The sequence below is a fragment of the Oxyura jamaicensis genome, chromosome Z (genome assembly GCF_011077185.1).
Source record: "Oxyura jamaicensis isolate SHBP4307 breed ruddy duck chromosome Z, BPBGC_Ojam_1.0, whole genome shotgun sequence".
In the NCBI taxonomy this organism is placed as follows: Eukaryota; Metazoa; Chordata; class Aves; order Anseriformes; family Anatidae; genus Oxyura; species Oxyura jamaicensis.
Genome location: NC_048926.1, coordinates 11,203,094 through 11,224,682, shown reverse-complemented (window position 1 = coordinate 11,224,682; position 21,589 = coordinate 11,203,094). Strand labels below are relative to the sequence as shown.

Sequence of the window (21,589 nt, the reverse complement as noted above, 5' to 3'; positions counted from 1 at the left end):
GGCGGCGGTGCCCAGTGAGGGCGGGCGCGGCGGGGAGGCGGCGCCTCACAAAATGGCCGGCGGGGGCGGTTACGTGCGCCGGATGCCGCCGCTGCTGCCGCGGCCCCGCTGAGGAGAAGCCCTGGGGAGTGGCGGCGCCGCCGGCTCCTGGGGCGGTTGGGCAGCCGGAGCCATGTTGAGCAGCGGGGCTAAGGCGGCCAAGCCGTCCTTCGTGTCCTACATCAGCCCAGAGGTGCGGGGCGGAGCGGGGCTGCCGGGTCCCCGCAGCCGCTTGGAGAGCGGGTCGGGGGCTGTGTGGGGCTGAGGGGGCTACGTGAGGCTGTGGGGGTCCTGCGTGGGGCTGTGGGGGCTCCGTGGGGCTGTGGGGGTCTCTTCTCTCAGTCCCCTCTCTTACAGAGCCTTCTGTTGGTGCTTTGGCTCGAATGGCTTTAGGTCTGTTCACTGAGGGTGTATTGTTAGTGCTGTTAGCGCTGCGGTTGGGCTCTGTTCGTTCTTGTAGCCGGCAAATAACAGTTGTCCAGGAAGGTTAATCTTAGTGAAAACTAGCCGTTTGTCCTTGTGTTTGTTGTTTTTCCTTCAGTAGTCTTTGTAATGTGTGTCATATTGATTCTTTTCAACTTCTATCCTCTTAATAACTAAAGGAAAATATTTTCTTTATCTTGTTAATTAGTACTGGGTTTGTCACTGACAGAACCTTGAAGAATCTACCGTTTTATTTTTCAATGCCTCTGAAACACCAGTGCAATTATTACAGCCTGTTCAAGACAACTGTACTGTTTAAAGCTTACTTTCTTATTAGTGTTAGCAGTTTTGTTTTTATATATATCTTTTTCTCAGCATGATGACCTCTAGTCTTGTCACTTTTCTTTAAAAGCTTTCTATCTTCCTAGTACTCCCAGGTGAAAATGGATATAAACAGTAGGTACAAAGATTTATTGAGTCTGTGAATAGATCTATGTGAAGTCCTTCCTTCATTTTAGGAAGGTGTTTACGCAGTACAAATACACAAATGCTTATGCCACGGGAAATGAATTTTTGTGAAGGTAGGAGCTTTACTTGTTGGACATACTGAAATACTTTTTCACCGTTAAAAGCATGCTGGATGATTAACCTTTACAGGAAAAAAAAAAAAAAAAACACAGCTAATGGTAAAAGTCTCAAGTCAAATATATGTTGCATGGTAAGGCTTCAAAGAATGAAGAGTGCTTTAACATGATGGTATAACTACTGTAGTGAAACTCCTCAGGTGTTGATGGCTACAGGAACAATAATGAAGGTACTTAAACTGGAAGATGAAGTTCTTAATGAAATATCCTGATGTAGCGGAGCTTGCCCTCATTTGTTTTTTATTTGTTCCTGTTGCTTTTAACCATCTCCCTGATGCACTTACACTTAAGGACTTAGTGGACTATTGCAGTGGAAGCTTTGAAATACAGCCATGACTTCTGCCACAAAACTACCATCTTTTTGCAGTGCCAAAAAGCTCCTTGAAACTGAGGTCAGATGCTGGTAGCAAGTAAAGCAAGTTTAACTCATTGCCCTGTCAGGCACTGCTGCCTTTCTGACAACCTACAATTGCCTTATGGGATGGTTACACAGGAAGCTGAAGACTTGAATGGTTCTTATAAGGATTAGAAATTCAACTTTAGAGATATGGTGAAACCCGTTGAGGTTATTTGGGGATCTGGAAAAGCATGGTAGCTATTCTAAAATAAGCAGAAGTGATTATCTGTCAAGGAACTGTATTCTGTGTAAACATGAGAACCACCTCCTGAACACAAATTTGCGATGTTTTAACTGCCACTGAATTGAGCTTTAAAACTAGGACTGGATTGGCAGAACAGTGGAAATACTTCAGTCCCTCTTAGTTTGGTCTACTGGAAACTGTCATCCAGGTAATGTAATTGCCATGCTAGGGCAGATGTTAGTTAGCCTTCTTCTTTCAGTAGCAGATTCTCAGGGAAGTACATGTGTGACAGATGTGTTTAGTGTGGTACTTCCTCTGGTAGACCCTGTCAGAAGGTGAGAAAGTGCAGTTCAGGGGCTTTGAGAGCTTGAGGATATATCGAAATAGAATCTGTGTTTGTGGTGGGGTTGTCTGTGAACGTATGGGGCTTTGCCTTGTCTCTATTCATGCTTCTGTCTTGTAACAGGATTTTCTGTTACCCCCGATGCAACACAGAGCAATATAGTAGTGTTATAGTGTAGTCCTTCATGCTGCAACTTTCAGATTCATTGGCCTCGTTTGCCTAGAAAGTTGTCTGAGACCTTGGTCTAGGTTCGGGGAGATATGCAATAAGAAAATGCGGCAGGTAGAGCTGATTTTTTTTCTAGCCCCAGCTTGTTTAGCCTCCATTCCTCACAAGTGAGGGACACATGAGGTAATGTTCAATAAAATCAAGATAGCTTTAAAATGCATTTGGTTTTCTCTTGAAGAGAAGAGGAACAGGAATTCAGTTCCTGTTAATAACATATGGAAAGATGTAAGTGAGGTATGAACAGAAATTGCTATTTATTAAGGAACTGAGGTGGCTTCCGCTGTGTTTCCCAGGATGTCTGGAGAAGTGGAGTTTTTGACAACTGACTAAATATAACCTAGTTATGCTCTGCTATATGGAACCACAGATCAATCATAGGTCTGTTGAGAGCGAGCCCATAGGATGTTGATATTAATGACACACTTCCCCTCAGGACAGACTTGGCTACCCTGCAGGAAATGGGGTGAGCACTAGGCTATGAGAATCAATGTTTTGACATGTCTGATCACAGACTAGGACTGTTTGTCTGTAGAGACACAGAAACTGGGACCAGTGAATTATTTCAGGTTTTCTAACTTCAAAATTTCAAAATGGAAAAGCATTGCAAGGTTAACAAGCTGGATCATACTTTCCATAAAAATCTCAATTTGAACAAAGATCGCGGTGTCAACTTTGGTTTGAAGCTTACTGCTTATTTTTGTGTGCATTCTAAAAAGTTAAATCTTTAACGTTACTCCTTATAGGATATTAGTTCTTATATTTATCCTTAAATTTAAGACAAAAAAATTGTTTCTTGCTTGTAAATCCTGTAATGCTCTTCCATGTAATTTCAGAACAGCTGTAATGGTGCCCAGTGGTTGCTTTGCCCAGTCAGAGCTCTGTGAATGGGTATGTGTGTGGAGTCAAAGCAGGATTTGAAAGGGGTCCCAGCTGCTGCTCATTTATTAAATGCAGAATGTGTCCTGTGTGGAATTTGGGTGGAAGTCAAGTAGCCCATGAAAATATGGGCTCCCACAAATACTCGTTCCCCGTAAATCTCGGTGCTGTATTACGCGTTTCGATGCTCTGTCTGAATTAGTGGAGGTGAAGCATGGTGTAAGGAGTAAAATTCGCTGAAGTGGGCAGCTGGGCTCTGAACTGACGTGGGGGAAGCCAGGCGCTGAAGTCAGAGGAGATGAAGAGAACAATGTAAGGAAAGAGGAAAGGATAAAAAAGATGAAACAGCCATGGAAAACATGTGCTATGATCTGATGGGCTATTGGATAATGGAGCTATGGAAGGAAGGAAAACAGGCATTTAGAGATTATTTTCAGTGTTGTTATTTTAATTAAAATATAGCAAGTATCTCCCTTTGATTTTACAGAATACAACATGGGATTAAGTTTGCCTGATCAAGGAAGTCATTCAGAAAATACCAAGTATGCATTCTGGTTTGCTTCTGAATGCTCTGTATATGCTGAGTGTGTTTACAGTATTCTGTTTTTTCATGAAATTCCAGTAGAGCTGTTAGACATTAATTTGATTCATTTTACTCAGAAATAGCACATTTACTTGTTTAGCACAGTAACTTGCAAGTATTTCATTATACAGTTTAACTTTACAACTGAAAGATACCTTTCTTAACTATACATTTCTCAGCCCTTTCAGCCTTATAGTAAACCATAATCAAAACGAAGTTCACAGCAAGCGTCAGCATAATGTAGAGCTTTTCTGTGGAGTGATTACTTGTGAAAGCTACATAATACTAAAATATTTTGCATTCTCACAGCACTATCTTCTGTCAGCCTTGAAAGAACAGATGTTTCAGCCAGTGCTCTTGAAACCTTGGAAGTGATAACTGGTTCCTCCGTGTCTTGAGTCTAATGAATGTTGTTTTCCCCAGCATGTTTACTTAAATCTTGCTTTCCACTGCTGGAATTACCTCTAGCAAAGATGTCTGGCTATGGGCAAGTGGAAACCTTACTGTGCAATAAGATAGGTTAAGAGCTTGCAGCGTGTAATTTGCTGTAGCAGGCCACATACATAGTTCTCTCTGCCCCAAGTGATGAGCAATATCCTGTATCATTAGGCCTCTATATGTATTTTGCGAATTTTTCAAAGAAATTTTAAATTTCCCGACAAAATCAGAGTGATCTGGATGCAAACATGCTAGGAATGTTTCTCACTTTTTCCCCTTTTTTGTCCACAGTTTATTTCCCTGTGGAGTGGGAGGTGAGGAATTGCTGTCAGTTGTGGTGAGTCTCCAGGATGCAGAACAGGATGTGGGATCCCTCTCCTGCCCGAACTGTTAGGACCCTGTTGATGCAGCGTAACAGCTGCTTGACCTTACTGCCTTGAGCTCCGTATTTGTGGCTTTCTTACGCTTCTGCACTTGGTAAAAAGCTATCGCCCCAGCAGACCTGGGGAATACTCTGTAGCCACTCTGCAATATTTTCTTCAGAGAGAGAGCTGAATGCAGTCCCTGGGTATTGCAGACTGCAGTTGTTCCCCTATTCTTGGGTAAATCCCTGGGCTGTCTGTGTATTCAGAATGGACAAGGTGAGCCTTTACTTAAGAAAACTGTTTTCTTGATTATTTGCTTCTATTGAAGCAGAGAATCCTCACAGAGTGTGGTGCCCCTGTCCTGGGAGCTTCAGGGTTGGTGTAGTGCTGTGCTCTGCTCAGCTGAGGTTGGCTTGGACTAATGAGAAGGATGGTGCATAACAAATCAGAATGGTGTGATGTGCTTTCAGCCTGCAGTTTCAGTATGACTGGGTACTCTGTTATAATGGATTACTATAAGGTGTTGTTGATATGTTGCCTCGTGCTGTTTACTCAGATAACATGGATAAAAGCATGGAGTATGTGGTAAGTGTGGGTAGCACCTCAAAGTAAGAAGCTTCTAAAGCCTCCAGTAAAGCAGAAGTCCTTGTTTCTATATTTTTTGGGGCAATCCATACTTCTTGCACGGTGTCTTCTGGGTGTTTGTTTTTAGATAGCCCTGATAATAGGGTTTCTGTGTTGTATCTTGAGTAAGAAGTACCAAGATGCTGCTTGGGGCACTCAGAATGAGGAACTCCAGGTAAAGAAACATCTGTCTAGAGGTGTGTGATTTCCAGTGGTCATATATAGAAACTGTTTGTGTCCTTAATTTCAGCAAGTGGTCAAAGGGTAAAAATTTCATGAGGCCTGAGCAGATTTAGTAGCTTGTCAAGGGGGATAGACCTGCTTCTGATGCTTTCCTTGCTGTTGTTTCTATGTTCATCTCCTGTCCATGACCCAGTTGTGCCAACAATAGTCAGTAACAAGAAAACCCAGCATAGCAAAAGTAAAGACATTCCAGCTGATGTTATGAACTGTGAATTACCTCACCATGTAGGTGCACAAACCTGAGTGTAAGGGGGGGGGGGGGGGGAGGGCGTAAACTTCATGCCTGTGATTAAACCAGCGTTGAGGAAAAAGGACTGACTAAAATGCCTGTTGTCTAAGATTTGTATTGTCCCCAAGTCGTATCCATTAGAAAAATAAAGTTCAAACTGTGAAGAAAGACTAGCTAAACTTCTGGGTTCCTACACAGCTTGCACTGATTCCTGGTGAGTTAACAGCTTTTCCTCATGGAGATCTTTGCTTTCTCTCTTAAAAGGAACAAATATGAAATGTGACATTAGTAGAACTTAACACTTTAATATCCATCCTTGAAAAATGAGGCGCAATGGATTCATCAGCAATGTTCATCTGTTCATTGCCTGCATTCTAGCCATCCCTAGTGCATATGTATGAAAACTATCATTAAAATATCTGTGCTTTTATTATGGGGATGCATGTGTTTACTCTGAAATAGAGCTAGAGGTTCAGTGGTTGGAAGCTGTTGTATAGGAGTTCTGCCTGCAGTAAGCACTTCAGTTTGTGTTCTTTTGTCAGCAAATAGTGAAATCGGATTTTTAAAATCTTAGCTGTGGTTCAAGTTTGACTGAAGTCTCTTTTGCTGTGATGAATTTAATTAAAATTTACACTGCTTCCAGAAGACAGCTGATTTACCCTCTAACCACTTTAATCATCCAGGCAAGTTATTTTGAACCTGTTATAAAAGCTTCATTGCACTTTAAAAACGATGGATGTAAGCTCAAAGGACTTATTGGTGGTTAGTGATGTTTTTGGTCTACTATTCTCACAGCACCAACACAGTGATGCTCATATCTGTAAGAGCGAAATTTAAGCTATTCATATATACACAGAAGTTACTACATGCCTGGTGGGATCTCCCAAATCAAAGGCTAATGGGGAAAACACCTAGTTAATATATTACTTTATTGTTCTATAGCAGTAGTTGTTGGCATATAGTTTGTAAGGGAACAGTGCTGCATTTGGTTGCACATAAACAATGACGACAGAACGCATAGCTAGACGCTAGGTAACCCAATGTTTAGCTTAGAGCTGCTGGTGGTGAAGACACAACACTGGAAAAAACTCACATTTCTTCTCTGAATGCAGCAGTGTTCTGCCTAAGCCATATCTGTATAATAACATTTTAGCTTGCAAACATGAACTTTGATTAAAACTGACAGGTACAAGATCCAGACTTAGGAGTCAAAGGCCTTTTGTTTTGTGTGTTAGCTGCCACCTATGGTTAGAGATCTTTCTTTGTGATACCACCACTTTTGTATTTTGTGAACCTTTACCACTGTCAGCCTGCCTTGAAAGCCTCTGCTGCTCTCATGACAGTTTCCTGGTGTTTCTAATTTTTCTATGCCTCCTTAAAGCTTTGTTTTGGGTCTTCCGAGCTTTGAGAGCAAGTGTTTATGTGAATGGCAAAGGGAGGCTATTTTTATGCTCTCAGGGGCTTTTTTCTGTGTTTAATCCAGAAAATTTGCTATTGCATAGGTCTCCTTCTGATTGCTTGCTCTGATTTGCAAAATCTGACTCTGGATGCTGGTCACAAACTAAAATTAGCTTGCTGTGACTCCCGGGGGGGTTTCCCATTAACTAATAGCCTTCCATAAAGATTCCAGTGCATGTGAAGTGACTCTGGCTGCAGGAGGAAGTTCTGATGGGCTGACCAGGAAGGGTGTAGTATGTCCTCTGGCTTAATAGTCTTTCAGCTGGAGATTTTTAGCCCAACTGTCAGCACCTCAAGGATAGAATAAGTGATACTGAGAGTTGAATAGATCTGTTCTATGCAGTTTGAGTCCAAACTAAAGGATATCCTGTTTTACCTCTTGGCTCTGGGCTTCTGAAATCCCTTTCTCTGTAATTTTAGTAGTACCATTCAAGTGACATACTTTGTTTGCAGTGATGTGTATAAGAAAAGCAGAAATTGGTAATGAAGGATAAGGCATGGAAAAATTACAAAGGGTGCATTAGAACCAAATATTTAGTCATGTGGAAAAGCTTTTGAATGAAGTCTGGGAGATGATGTAACGCATCAGGTTTACGCATACCCTGTACTGAAAGATTGTGAACGGTGTTAGTAATGCTTTGTTTTTGTCTATTCCTTATGCAAGTAATACACTTCCTTTTTTTTTGTTTCTAACTGACACTGTGGGTGTCAACTTATCTAGCTAGTAGACCACTGACCTTAAATGGAAGAGCGTACTGCAGACGTTTAGTCCTTAATTTGGAAGTATTCTCAATTTTCCTATTAGCTAGAATGTGAGGAACTTGAGAGAAGGTGCAGTCACAGCATATATTACGGATACGATCTTGCAAAGAAGTAATTACTCCTCTCTTTCTAGGAGATACAGATAAAGGAACCCATAGAAAAGGAAGTAAATCCTCGTTTATTACCAGGTAACTTGTATATTTAGAATTATATAATTCACATTATTTTTTTATTACTTATAAAGATTCTCATTTGTGTACAGTAAACACCCAAATGACATTTATGTCCAGAGTAGTAAAATAGAGGTTAGGGAGTAACCACTCACACAGGTTCAATGTTTTAAATATCTGTATCTGCATGGATTACTGGCAAATATAAAAACTGGATTTTTTTTCTTAGAGAACAGTGTCTTAGGTAAAGCTGCATGTGGCAAATTGTTCATACTTCAGTTTGTCCTGCTTCTTAAAGGTGGCTTTACCTTTTGTCCTGGGACCTAAGACCAAGAACTAGTGGAGACCTAATTTCTAGTTGCTCTGCTTCTAGTTCGAGCTGTTCAGGCCTTTCAATGCTTCGTTCACTGTTAGGATTAAAATTCTTAAGATTTTTTTCTTAAGTTTACAGTATTTTAAAATACTGACAGTGTTTTCCAAGGTCAGGAAAGATGAGGTTGCTAACATAATATACAAATAAACTCAGAATAAATGTGGTGTTCTGTCAGATTTCCATACTTTCTAGAAACGACTAGTCTGACTGTTCGTGGCTATTAAAACCCGTCTTTATTTTTTTAAACTTGAAGATCAGTTCCTGCTAATTTGAATAGTAAAATTTCATTGACCATTATTTGTATAAATTTGTTTGAAAACCTGAAGGTAGTGCTGGGACATATAAAATCAGCAAGATCTCCAGTCAAAACTACAAAAAACTAGCTCTGAGCTTGTAATAACTAACTCAAATGTTTCAGTATTGTTAAGAGTTCAGCAGTGCGGAAAACTGGAACAGTTTTCAAATCATTTATTGACTATATTAACTGTTCTTTACTGGGATTTGGGTTTTTCAGGGGTATGTTTGTGTGGTGGCTCTTTGCTACTGCATGTGTTATTCTTCTACCGGTTAGTTGGCCATGACAGAGATGCTTCTGGATACAGAACTCCTAAATGTGTTCAGTCCATTCTTTGAAATATTAATAACCTGGGAGGCTCTCTGAGTACTTATTCCAGGAGCTGCCTCTTAATCTTTGCCTAACAATGATGAATTATCTTCAGGCACACAGTTACAAGAAGCTGTTGGGAAGTAAATACTGAATTTAAGATAACTGACATACCATTATTTCAACTAATGTTACAAGTTTGTTTGTTTTATACAGGTGAACTGCTGCTATGTGAGGCAAGCACAGTATACAAGTACATACAAGAAGATGGGTCAAATCGTGGCACCTATGGGAAACTTGTATGCACAAACTTCAAGATTGCTTTCCTTGATGATGATTCTGCTTCAGATGATAATGTAGGAAGACAAGTCTTCTCATTATGACCAAACAGGCTCTGAAGAAGTATAGTGTTTCTTTGACTAAATAACCTTACCTTTCTTTAAATAAGAACACAGACTGAATATAGATTTATGGAAAGTTTTTAATGGCCACAATCTCATGTGAATCAGTCTGTACTATCTGGTCCATACATACCTTTCCCCCAAGCTCTAATAACTATTTCAGTGAGAATATTGTAAATCTGTATGTGGACACTTACAGTTAGATGTGGTTCATAATTCTTTTTATCTTGTGAGTTCATAATTATGTAAAGCTTAAGTTAAAAGTATAGATTGGTTTGAAAGCTAAATCTATAGTTTAAACTTGATTTCTGACTGCTCATCTAATTGCTATTGCAGAAGTGTCAAAATGTTGTTAGTGTTAGAAATATCAAACATTTTTAATGTTGTATAACATCAGATGTAAACTTGGGCTACATCTGCAGAACCACTCTAGGGTTGCACAAGACCAAGTGGGCTGATATGCAGTGGAAATTCTCCAGATAAATGTTTGCTGTGTGGTTCTGTGTTATTGTGGAGTCAGGTGTCAACTGCAAAGACTTCAAGCTGCCAAATGCTTAAAAAGCTAAAAAGTGCCTACTTCTTAGAAAGGAGTCTAGTTTACTTTTTTTAGATGCCCAAACTAACATTATCACTTGTCCTTGTCAAAGAGGAGTGGTAATACCACACTTCTGTGGATGTGCTAGAGCATGTGAAGCTCTGTGAAACTTACATGAACATTATACAGGTGTTACAGGTGAAGGAGAAGCTAGTAATGATTCTCAGGAGTGCAGAATGACTTTGAAAGTGAACAAGAACGAGAATACAGTTTGATGTGTTGATTGTAGTCAGAAGCTTCCCAGGGTAAAATTCCAGGGAGTTTAATGCTGAAAACAAAAGCTTCTGCAGCAAGATGGAGAGTTTTGGACTGCCTGGAATTAATTTGGACAAATCTTCAGAGCCCTTTCCCCAGATCACATGAGGTGTATTTTAAACCCCATAGCAACCTTGCTAATTTCTGTTCTATCACTAGCTTGTTAAATCCTAGTTTTATAGCATGCTGAGGTCGACTATATTTCTCTGTGGAAGTTTGGTGTTAGTCACTTGATACAGAGTAGTGCAGACCTGGGCATCATTTGCATGAGATTGGCTGTTCACAACCGTCTTCATGTAAAATGTAATTTGTTCATGTAGTGTACTGTAAGCCTTCTGGTAGTAATATTTAACATAAATGTTTAATCGTGGCTTTACTTTTCACCATATCCTTTTTTAACCTCTGAATTCATGCAATTGTCTTTGTGAAGGGAGCCTGACAGATAATTGAGTTGTGTCTTTATTTTGCCCAGTAATAAATCTGACTCTTAGGTTGGAATATGTATCTTAAGAAGACGTGGGATACTTACTCTCTTAAGACGCTGTTTCCTGCCAGGTTCCCACAGCAAGGAAATTTTTCATAAAAAGGGCTTGGATTACATCAAGTTACTGTATTTCCTGTTTACTGCAATGATTCTAGTTTGAAAAGTGACCCTCAACAGAAGTGCATACTTTGAAGTTATTTGAAAAGTAATAACTATCTACACTGCAGGCATAGTTAAGACTTAATCAAACTGGATCTGCAGTTCATAAATTATGCCTATATAACGTACATCTGTTTGTAATTTAATAACTGTTCAGTGTTCTCCCTTGCATAACTTATAAAAATAAGAGTAAAGCTGATATGAAAATGTACCAAATACATGCTTCACCTGTGAGAAGGTGCTACTGTTTAGTGTGAGATTTGAGATTTTTTTTTTCATGTTCTAGGAGCCACAATTTAAGAATAAGGTCATAGGAGAAAATGACATAACCCTGCAATGTGTAGATCAAATCTATGGAGGTAGGTCAGCTCTTAAATTAACATGCATCATACTTCTAAATGCATTCTCATGCCAGTGTTCTTGTTACGTAACCATACCTGTTTTAGAAAATCGGTAGAGTTCTTGCTTTTGAAACTAGGCTTGGACAGTCTCTAAAGAGAAACTTCAGTTACGCTAATTGATTAAATGGCAGATGAGATTTGTCAGAGAATACAGCTTCATCTGTGAAGCTTGTCCAGTCTACATTTTGATTACTTATCTTGCTGAGACATACGAAACAGTTCCTTCAAAATGCTGCGGTTCACTCTGTACAAACTCTCTGATTAAGGTAGGTGTACAAGTATCTTATTCCAGTGCACCGTTTCCTATAAATATTGAGATAACTTCATTTAAGCAATAGTACTGCAGAGCAGTACAGGTGACAAATTCCTCAATAATACCTCTTGTTTGTCTAAGGGATGGATATTTGTTTCATGAGATTCTTGATGTTATCAAGATATCAAAGATGGTAGAAAACTAATTTTTACTTTACAAGCCAAACAAATTGGACTTGGTGTTTTGTAGCAGGGCCTACAGGCATGCCTTTTTTTTCTTTTTTTTGAAAAAAAAAAAGAATACACAAGAATGAGGCTGATAGTTTGTAAGCAGTAGGGAAAGTTTTATTGAGTAGCCTGACTTTGGGCTGGTGTTCAGAGTACTTATGTATGTTGTGAATTGGGGAAGGAGTGGGCTAGGGAGAATATTGAAGCATGGTTATGAGACACTATTTGGTTTCCTTTCCTATCTGGCGGTACTTGAAGATGTGAAATGGTATGTTCTCAAACAGAACTGAACAAAGGGTTGTCTTCAAGGCTGTATAATGGCTTAAAATATATTATTTTAAGGAACTTAATACAGACAGTTGCCTGGGGAATCTTTTTGTCAAAACTACTAAGTTATTCTTTATGCATATCAAAACTTTGAACTTGCTGTGCAGCCAAAATGTGAAGAGGTAATCACCATGCAGCTGGCTTGCTCTTAAGTTCAGTTTCTGTCTTTATAGTGAGTAGCTTGAGTGGGTTTATTAAAAAAAAAAAAAGTTGAAGGTATCAGCACAACAGCTTGCAATACTGTTATAGGGTGCTTATTTTGAAATGGGCTTGAATTAGTTTCTTGAATGTTGAGATATCAAGCAGGGATAGTTTTATCAAGTAATGTCAGTTTTTTTGATATTTACTTATTTTTGTAGTTTATGATGAGAAAAAGAAACTTCTAACTGGACAACTGAGAAAATACCCAGAGAAGCTAATTATCTACTGCAAAGACCTTAGAGTATTTAATTTCTGCCTGAGATACACAAAAGAAGAGGAAGTAAAAAGGGTAAGTATAGTAACTTCATTTGTGTTTTTCTGCTTTTTAAGCTTGCCTGTTGGGTGTTGGTTTCTTCATTGGGGATGAGAGAAGGATATGGTATACTCTGAGAGATCCCTTTAATTTGAAGTGCTTTCTGATAGAGTAAAAGATTTGGGTATTTTTTTTAAAGTAATGATATTTAGTAAGATGTATAGCAATTAAAAACTATGTACACCGGCTCTTTGAAGAAAAGTAGAGTTTGAGAGTATTATATATAATTAGCTGAAGTTTAGGCAAACTTGTAATGCTATTCTGTGTTTAAGATATTATTTTACTACATTATGAACTTCAGCCTTACTCATATGGAAGCAGTTACTCTTCTGATAATTTGAATTCTTTTGATGAGTTAATCTGAACTCCAAACTAGGAGCCTTTCTAGCTTTAAATAATAAGAGTCATTCTGTAAGTTTAACATGTATAATGCTTCTCACGGAGTCAAGTAAGCATATTGTTATGCAGACAATGGAGAAGGCTTTCCAAAAGTTACTTTTCAGCTGTTGGGGATAGAACCCATGGAACAATTTTGTTTAAAATCTGGGAGAGAGGCTTAAAAAGTGATGTTGTTTACACTGTTTTACTAGTCGGCTTGGGTGTTAATTTTTGGTCCTTTCCTAGATTGTCAGTGGCATAATTCATCACAGCCAGACTCCTAAGCTGCTTAAACGCTTGTTTTTGTTCTCTTATGCATCAGCTGCCCCAAATAACACAGGTAAATGTTTTTATGTTTTTAGGTTGTATTTATTGCATGCCATTAGTTCCTTAAGCAGTCTTGGACACTTAGTATCTGAGTTTGCACTTGCTTTATGACTCTGCCTGGCTAGTTAGCAGTTTGCTTCTGAAGATTCTAACAATGCATGACAAGAGAAAAATGATTTATTGATAAAAAAAAAAAAAAAACTAAATCGGATTGATCTTTGTGTAGTTGCACAGAAATTTTCCAAGTAAGAGTAGTATGTGTGGATTGAAAACTAAGTGTTCAGTATATGCAAATGCTTTTCATGTGCTTCTGCCCAGACTAGTCTCATCTAGAAAATATTTTGCTTAATTTATTATGGTGTTCTGTACCATTGCAGTGAACCAAACTTCCTGCTCTTAATTTTTAAATTATTACAGTTGCAGTGGCAATTGATGGAAAGAATTTCCCTTTTTTGCTCTTCTCACAAACAATCTGCTTCTCCCAGACATTTACAAAAAAAGTATAGGTTTGCATAATGAGGTTTGAGTAGTTGTCTGACTTCCTCCTTATCTCATAGTTAACTTATTACATAACCTACCCACTTGATCAAACTTGGATGAATAATATAGTAAACTGAAAAGTTTAACATAAACAGTTGTTAGTGCATTCTCTAGCATTTCATAGTTTTGACTTCACCTGACATAATAGTGCATTTTTGAGTTAAGAACCTGATTCTTGGTGCACCAGGAACACCTGCCCCTTTTGCAGAGCGATGTTTTGATGTGCCTGTGGTGTTAAAAGGACACTTAACAAAATATTTCATGTGATTACAAACAGTTGAGGTTAAGTGAAAACAGGAAATCAGCTAGTTGTGTGCATGCCCATCTCCTCCTCCCACTTGCCTTGCACCCCTCAGAGTAGGCTCAACTGGGTCAGGTTTTCCAGGGCCACATCTATTTGGATTTTAAATATATCCAAGGATATATTAATTCCACAACACTTCTGAGCAAACTGTTTCATTATTTGACCATTCTCATAGCAAATAAATTTCTTATTACATTTAAACGGAATATACTGTATCTTAACTTGAGTATGCTGCTGTTTGTCGTGTCACTAGATACCTCTGAGAGTCTAGCTCCATCTTCTTGACTCCCTGCTTCCTCCATTCATTCTTAATCAATTTATATACATTGAGATCCCATAGAGCTTTCTCCTCCAAGCCTGACTTATCCCAGCATTCAACTCTCATATCTGGTGCTTCAGCAAGCCCTTAGTAGGACTTTGCTGGACTTGGTTCAGGATGCCTGTGCCTGTCCTGTACTGGGGAGCCCAGCACTGCATATAGCACTCCAGCCATGGTTTCATGTGTACTGAATTGAGGAAAAAATCCATGCCTCACTCAACCCATATACAGTGGTTTTCCTAATGCAGCCCAAGAATATGTTGGCTTTCTTTGCTGCAAGGGTATGTTACTGGCTCAGATAGTTTTTGAGGCTTCAGCTGCAACTGGTATTCACTTGGAACTGCAGACATCAGGAAGATTAAGTTTTTCCAGGTACAGACTAAGCAAACGTGGAAGAAGCTTAACCTCTTACAGCAACATTAAAGTGTTGTATCAGAATTCCTTCATAATTTCACAACTGTCTTCAGTAATAAATGCCTACTTCTCATTCTTTAAAAACTGGGTTTTGCATGTCTAGTGGTATGACTCTTCAACTCGTCTCCTACAGCTTGTACTGTTCTGTTTCCAGCAGTAGATTTTTCATCTGCTTTATCTTACAGTAAAAAGTTTCAACTTGCCATCATGTCTTCCATAGAAACTGTAGCTCTGCTTGGTATTTGTTAGCTATTTCAGTGTTGCATGATGCTTAATTATGACCAGTGTCTAAGATGATTGGCATCACTCCATAAGTTGTGGCTTGTAATTAAGATCTGTGGTTAAATCAGCCTGCTGTTGTAACTGCTGCTGATGTGGCTAAATAGAAATACGGAAGAAGTCTTGGTTGAATTAACTGAGTCTAAATGCTGTAATCAATTTTTCCATTCTTATCAAATGCCTGAAATGTTGTTTTCAGTGGGAAGCTCCTGTTTTTGATGAAAGAATGAGCATTAAACAAAATGCAGTATCTGAATTATCATAATTGATGTCTAATAGATGGAAGAAACCAAACGGTCATGTTTGATACTCTTGAGGACTGGCGTGATGAGTTGGAGCGAACCAAAGGGAATGTGCAATACAAAGTGGTGACTACCAATGAAGGCTACAGAGTCTCTGAAAAGTAAGCTTGCCTTGTCTAATGATGACCTTTATACATCTCATTAATACTTGTAAAAATTAATGCTCGTCATCAAGAGGTAGCTTTATACCATTTTGTAGGATCTGTTTTCTGTTTTGATATGGGACCCCAGGTCATTTTACAGAACCCTGAACTTCAGTGTTAGGTCAGGCTTAATCTGTCAAGTTTTGAATATCTTCAGGAGTGAAGAATACCACCTTTAATGTGGAATGGAAAATCTGTACATCTAGTACCTGCACTCATAAGACTGATAGCATCATCTTGACTGATAGCATCATCTGCTAGTTTTGCTAGGCAGTATCTGTGGGTGATTCCTTTGAGATCTATTCAATACGTATTATTGTTCAACAGTCAATTCCTGAAAAGCTTCACAAACCTTGGAAACAGACCAATTCTCAAAGTAGAGCTAAATCTTATTTGTTCATTCTGGAGCGGTCTTGAGACCCAAACTGAGGTTAAGTATGTATCATTACTTCCATGGCCCTTTAACATAAAAGTGCTGTCTGATGCTGGAAATTCATGATATATTAAATGACATCCTTGAATTGTGATGAAAACAGCTTACAAGAAACAAAAATGGAAGTAGTTATCTAGCATTACAATGGTATCTTTGAAGTGTCAAAGTGTGAGAGAGCCAAGGCAGTCTTAATGATCAGTTTTGGGTGTTACAATTAAATGTAGGAGTTAATTGCAGCATTGTAAAGGCAGAGTAGTGTTGCAGTGAAAATCATGAACATCTCAAAGTTGGAAGAGAATACATTATCCAACTGAAAATAAAGCAAGGGTGTTGAGGATAATATAATTATCTAGTTAAAACTTTTCTAGTTGTAAGAGTGAATAGGTAATTAGCATGTGGGGTAGAGCACTTGCCGTTATTAAAAGGAGTTTGGAGATGTTCCTTTTTTCAGTTCTCAAGTGCAAGAAACTTTTTTGTCATCTTAGGTTGCCTCTATATTTCGTTGTTCCGATATGTGTTTCTGAAGAGAGTATCTTGAAGTATGAAGGCAGAGGCATTCCTGTAAGTATATTTGCATGGCTTCTCCTATTGAGATGACAATTCAACTAATGTTTTAGATGTTACTGCATATTATTTTCAAACTTGTTTTTAACAGGTCTTGTTTAGAATACTTAGCCTATAGAAAGGAAAATAGGTTTAGGAAAGAGAGGCACACAGTATTTTGTATTCCCCTAAACAGAGTAAAACAAAATACATAGTCTGCTTCAATTCAAAGCTGCATGTACTTAAATAAAATGCCTAATGTCCTATAATCCACACATACTACTAATTTCCATCAGCCTATTTTTCATGAGACTGAGTACTGGCTGACATTTAGCTGAGGCAGGATGTAGGGCTTGAAATGCTCTTTGGGTATTGAGGTGTAGACCATGCATGTTCAGGTAGAGTTGAATACCTCCAATACCCCTGGGTACTGATAAGTAGTATGACTAATGATGCAGCATTCTTTTGCCAGTGTAAATTGGTAGCACAGAACCCTAACTTCCCAATTTGGCTTTTGTAGTATTTCTTATGAGAAGGATATTGACTCCTAATTTCACATTGAGTTTAAAGATCAATTTAAGAGGTTCAAGCAGGAGGTGTGACTCCTTAAATCGTTTAAGGAAGATAAACTTTGAGGACTGACGTGCTATAGGGAAAGTCTGCAACAACACAGTTCGTTTCAGTTGTGGAGCTTGATACCATGCTTCATGTGTGTAGGTGACTCTTCATGCACAGTTCGTGTGGAAAAGCATGACAGTATCTATTGAGTAATCTCAAGGCTGAAGTGTAACAAAAATGCCACCATCTGTGTGGAGAAACTGATGACTAGTATGAGATAGTTATAAGAGCCATCTTTAGCATATCTTCCAAAATAATTTGGCCATACCCATTTTGATCCATTTTTCACCTGTGAGCACAGTTGAGAAAGCAGTGTTTTGATATAATCTTATATTTTATGTATATATATGTTTTCCTGTGCTTGTATAAAGCTTAACTTAAAATTTCAAGTGATAATGCAGTGTACTGAGGCATATAGTTGTGGTGCAAATGTAAGAGTGCTATTACCGATAGACTCACTGAATGCACCACGGACTTAAAGCACAGCATAAAGAAACATCTTGTAATGACTCGGTCACTCAGGCAACTATTTTGTACGGGACAGTTTACCAACTTTTATCCACCTGGTAAATGTCTTTCTGCAGATTTGGTGTTGGTCTTGCCATAACGGTGCTGCTCTTCTCAAAATGTCTGCATTTCCCAAAGAACAGGATGACAGTACTTCACAAATGCAAAAAGCCTTCTTGGATGGGTCAGTAATAGCTATTCTGTCCACAACACTTTGCTTGGTATGGACCTTGCTTCTCTTTTTCCATATATGCTATATCTTTAAGCTTGCACACATCAGGAAACAAGTTCTAGATCTAAAAGTAGTTCTCTGTAGTGGAGTGGGTTTAAGCCCTTGGCCTAATAGCATCACTGGTCAGTTGTGCTGGACTGTAACATCACTGAAGGCTTGCTTGCCTGGGTATATATGCACACCAGAAGAATCTCTGTACAAACTGGCTTCTTAAATAAAGCAGCACCAAATTCTTTAGGTCTTAAGTACAGTGAAAGTATCGTTAACTGAGAGGCCCAGTTGTGTTTGCAAGTGACTCTTTGTATCCAAACTTGAATTTGCAAGCTGAGGTTTTAATTTTTTTTTTAAACTCAGCTGTCCTTTCAACTAGATTCTTACTCTTAGGTAACTTTAGATAAAGTGACCCAGAATGGCTGAGACAATTTATTGGCTCACATTTGCTACTTTGATTATGTGGTGGCAAGACAGTACTCTGTTTCAGTCAAGTTAGTGAGCTGATTTTACTCAGCAGTTTCAAAAATGCCAAACATAACATAAATCCTTTTAAGAGCACAGTTACCTGTCTGGGAATTGCAGCAATGACTTAGTGCTCTTTTTTTCCCTGGCTGTGTTTTTGTAACTTGAGTCCTGGAGAGAACTTCTCGTAGGAGCAAGCTGTAAGATCAGGTCGGTACATACAGTTTGTAATTCTTTACTGTGTGCTTCTTCATCATAGATGGGGAGCCTGTTGATCATACAGAACTAACAGATAGTAACTTCATTAGGCTCTTAAACCTCTTTTTATTTTTAAAATTATTCTTGCAAGGACTTTCGACCCTTCCTGCAGATTCTTTAGCATTTTCCTCTGAAATAGGGAAGTTTACTTGTCTTGCATCTCTTCTTAATGCTGTTTCAAAATGTGAAAGTAAAACTAGCAGTGAGCTCTAACAATGTATAACTGATATTCTGATCTCTTGTCTGTGGCCATCTGAAATTGTGGGAGGTATTGTTATGTATTTTTTGCTGTGGAGTGCAGGTGGTTAACCACTAATATTTATATATATCTTCATATATATATGTTGTTCATAAGGGTGTGTTAAGCCATTGTGATGAGTATCTGAACTCAACCACATGGCAGATGTGTACTATTGACAGCTTCTTTTATTGAAATGGTTTGTTTAGTACCAGATCTGCCAGAAGTTGTCAATTATGATACTATTTCCAAATTGAAATTATTGCTTTTGTTTGATTCTCTTTTGATATGATGGATCTTCCAGTAGGTATAATGATCTGCATTCTCAAAGGGACTCATGTGGTTCTTGCTTAAAGTAGGGTCCTGTTCCACAATAAACAGGAAACTAGATACTCTTGTGTACTGGCCAAGTGTCTACAAAGCTTTGCTTCTGAAGTACTGGCTAGAGTAGCTCTTCCCAAATCTTGATGATAAAAAAATCAGCCTGACAACAGATATTTACTAATATATCTGTTCAAGTACGGTACTCAGAGACAATCTCTGGAGCCTGAATGAGAGAGGTCATTCAGGGTCCAAATCAAAGCTTTATATGATCTAGCACTTTTGTCCCTTCCTAGGGGAAAAATACAGATATGTAAGGAAGTACAAGGCAGGAATACTGTCTTGAATCAAAACAATTAAAACAATTCCTTCTTTTATTCACAAGTTTCATGAGCAGACCTGGCAGTTAAGTGTCAGAAAGCAGCTTGGTAAAAGTCATGAAAAATAAGTGTCTGTGGGAGATTTGGGTGTTTCTATCCATCTGGTCTTTCTGGATTTACTTCTATATAGCCTACTATTAAAATAATTTCGGTGCCTGGTCTGTAGTGAAGACTGCTTACTAAAGAAGCAGTAATGAAAGTCAAATATTCTTTGTAGTATTAATAAAATTGCACAAATATGCATGAACATCACTTAGTGTAAAAGGTCAGAGCAGCAAAACTTGTCCGAAGCTTGTAGGCAGTATTGTCAAGCTTCCAACCAGTATGTAGATGTGTATGGAGGCCGTTAATTTTTCTGGGTGTGTATCACTTAGTCTTACAGCTGTTTCCCAAACCCTGAAGACCAACTTTGTCTTCAGTGATGGTAGTTGGTGCATTGTTTGACTTGTGAAGAAGGCTTTAATTTCTTGATGATTTGATCTAGAATCTACAAGACAATTAGCAAACCTCCCTATGAACTCCTGAAGACAGATGACTTGTCAAGCAGCCTTCCATCTCTGCAAGATATCCAGACTTCATACACAAGATTTAAGCAGCTGTTTTTGATAGGTAAGGCAAACTTTATTTGTTAATCTCTCACGTGACTCAGAGGCAAGGTACGACAATACTGTTTCATGCCTAATGAATGTATTGCTTGTCTTGATTGGTGTCTGACTTCTGATGGTGGTTAAAAGCAGACTTTTAAATATATAAATGAGAACTGTGCTTAGGACTGACACACTAATGGAGATCTGTAGAACTTACACTTAGTACCTCTTGCTAAGCAGTCACACTATCTGAAAATCTTTTTTCAAGAGTGGTTATTATTGGAGTTAAAATGTTAGTTTGAATACATTAGCTGGATTGAAATTGATGTGAGAGACTTCCAGTTTTCTCTGGTCCACTGAAATTGAATGCTCAGTGTTAAGCTTTTTAATCCTTTGGGCTATGTCAAGAGTTGAGAGTAAATGCTAATTAATTTTTCCCTTGCTTTTGTTGTAAACCAGTTACACTTCAAAATGTATGAAGCATGAGCCTGATTAAAATTCTGTTGTCATTCTGACTGTAGAGCTATACATAACTACTGTAAATAGCAAGTCCACTTGGTAGGGGTGAAAACTGGAGCCATGTGAAAGTGTAATCTAGGCTTTCAGGCTCTTTTCTGGGACTCTAACTATGTTGCTGCCATGAAACTACTTTGATCTCACATCTTAGCATAATAAATGCTCCACACCAACTTACAATTGTTCAAAATGTGCAATTGGACCATCTTGGAAAAGTGGGTCTTTACAAGATAATGAGTGTAAGTGTTGCAATATCTGGTGACACGCTGAACACTGGGGACAATTCATCTAAAGCTATTGATGTTAGACATAAAGGAACTGATCAGTTGTCACTGAGGAACTGTATATTTGTAGTGTAGCCCACATACAGTATCTAAGTCATGTTGATTTTACACATGGAATGCAGCTGGTAAGTTGAAATTAATTGTGAATTAGCATGGATGGCTTGTGTTAAATTTGCAGTATTTTGGTGACAGTGAATAGAAGTCTAGGATATGAGGTGTTTGGCATTTGGTATTTGAGGTATTGGCTATACTGAAAATGCTTTTCTAGATTACACTGTCAAATTCACAGTGAATCCTTCATACTGCTTAGGAGCTAAAAACAATTGCCTATATTTTCATGTAACTCTTAATACTTTGCCCTATTATAGGGAAAAAGGCCAAGGTTTGAATTTGAGTTGCTCAACATCTCACAAAACATTGCAAGTTAAAATAATGTAAGACTAGTACACTTACAATGTTTAAAACAAAAGGAAATATGCATTCCATTTTATCATGCAACTTTTAAATAAGTTTTGTTACTAGACTACAGGTCACTGAATATAACATTAAGTACTAGGAATCTGAGAACCATTCAGGCAAATTTTTTGCATAAGTATTACAGTCTTACATGA

General features: G+C 38.4%; 1 protein-coding gene across 1 annotated transcript in view; it reads left to right on the top strand.

The window, feature by feature from the left end:
* Positions 1–21,589, top strand: part of MTMR12 (myotubularin related protein 12) — a 32,155-nt gene continuing 10,566 nt past the window's right edge. The window contains exons 1-10 of the mRNA XM_035310344.1: positions 1–232; positions 7,970–8,024; positions 9,200–9,339; positions 11,164–11,236; positions 12,445–12,575; positions 13,224–13,317; positions 15,440–15,563; positions 16,524–16,599; positions 17,784–17,890; positions 20,076–20,200. Of these exons, the coding sequence (XP_035166235.1) occupies positions 173–232; positions 7,970–8,024; positions 9,200–9,339; positions 11,164–11,236; positions 12,445–12,575; positions 13,224–13,317; positions 15,440–15,563; positions 16,524–16,599; positions 17,784–17,890; positions 20,076–20,200 (985 nt within the window). The 5' untranslated portion in view covers positions 1–172. The remainder of the gene's footprint in view (positions 233–7,969; positions 8,025–9,199; positions 9,340–11,163; positions 11,237–12,444; positions 12,576–13,223; positions 13,318–15,439; positions 15,564–16,523; positions 16,600–17,783; positions 17,891–20,075; positions 20,201–21,589) is intronic.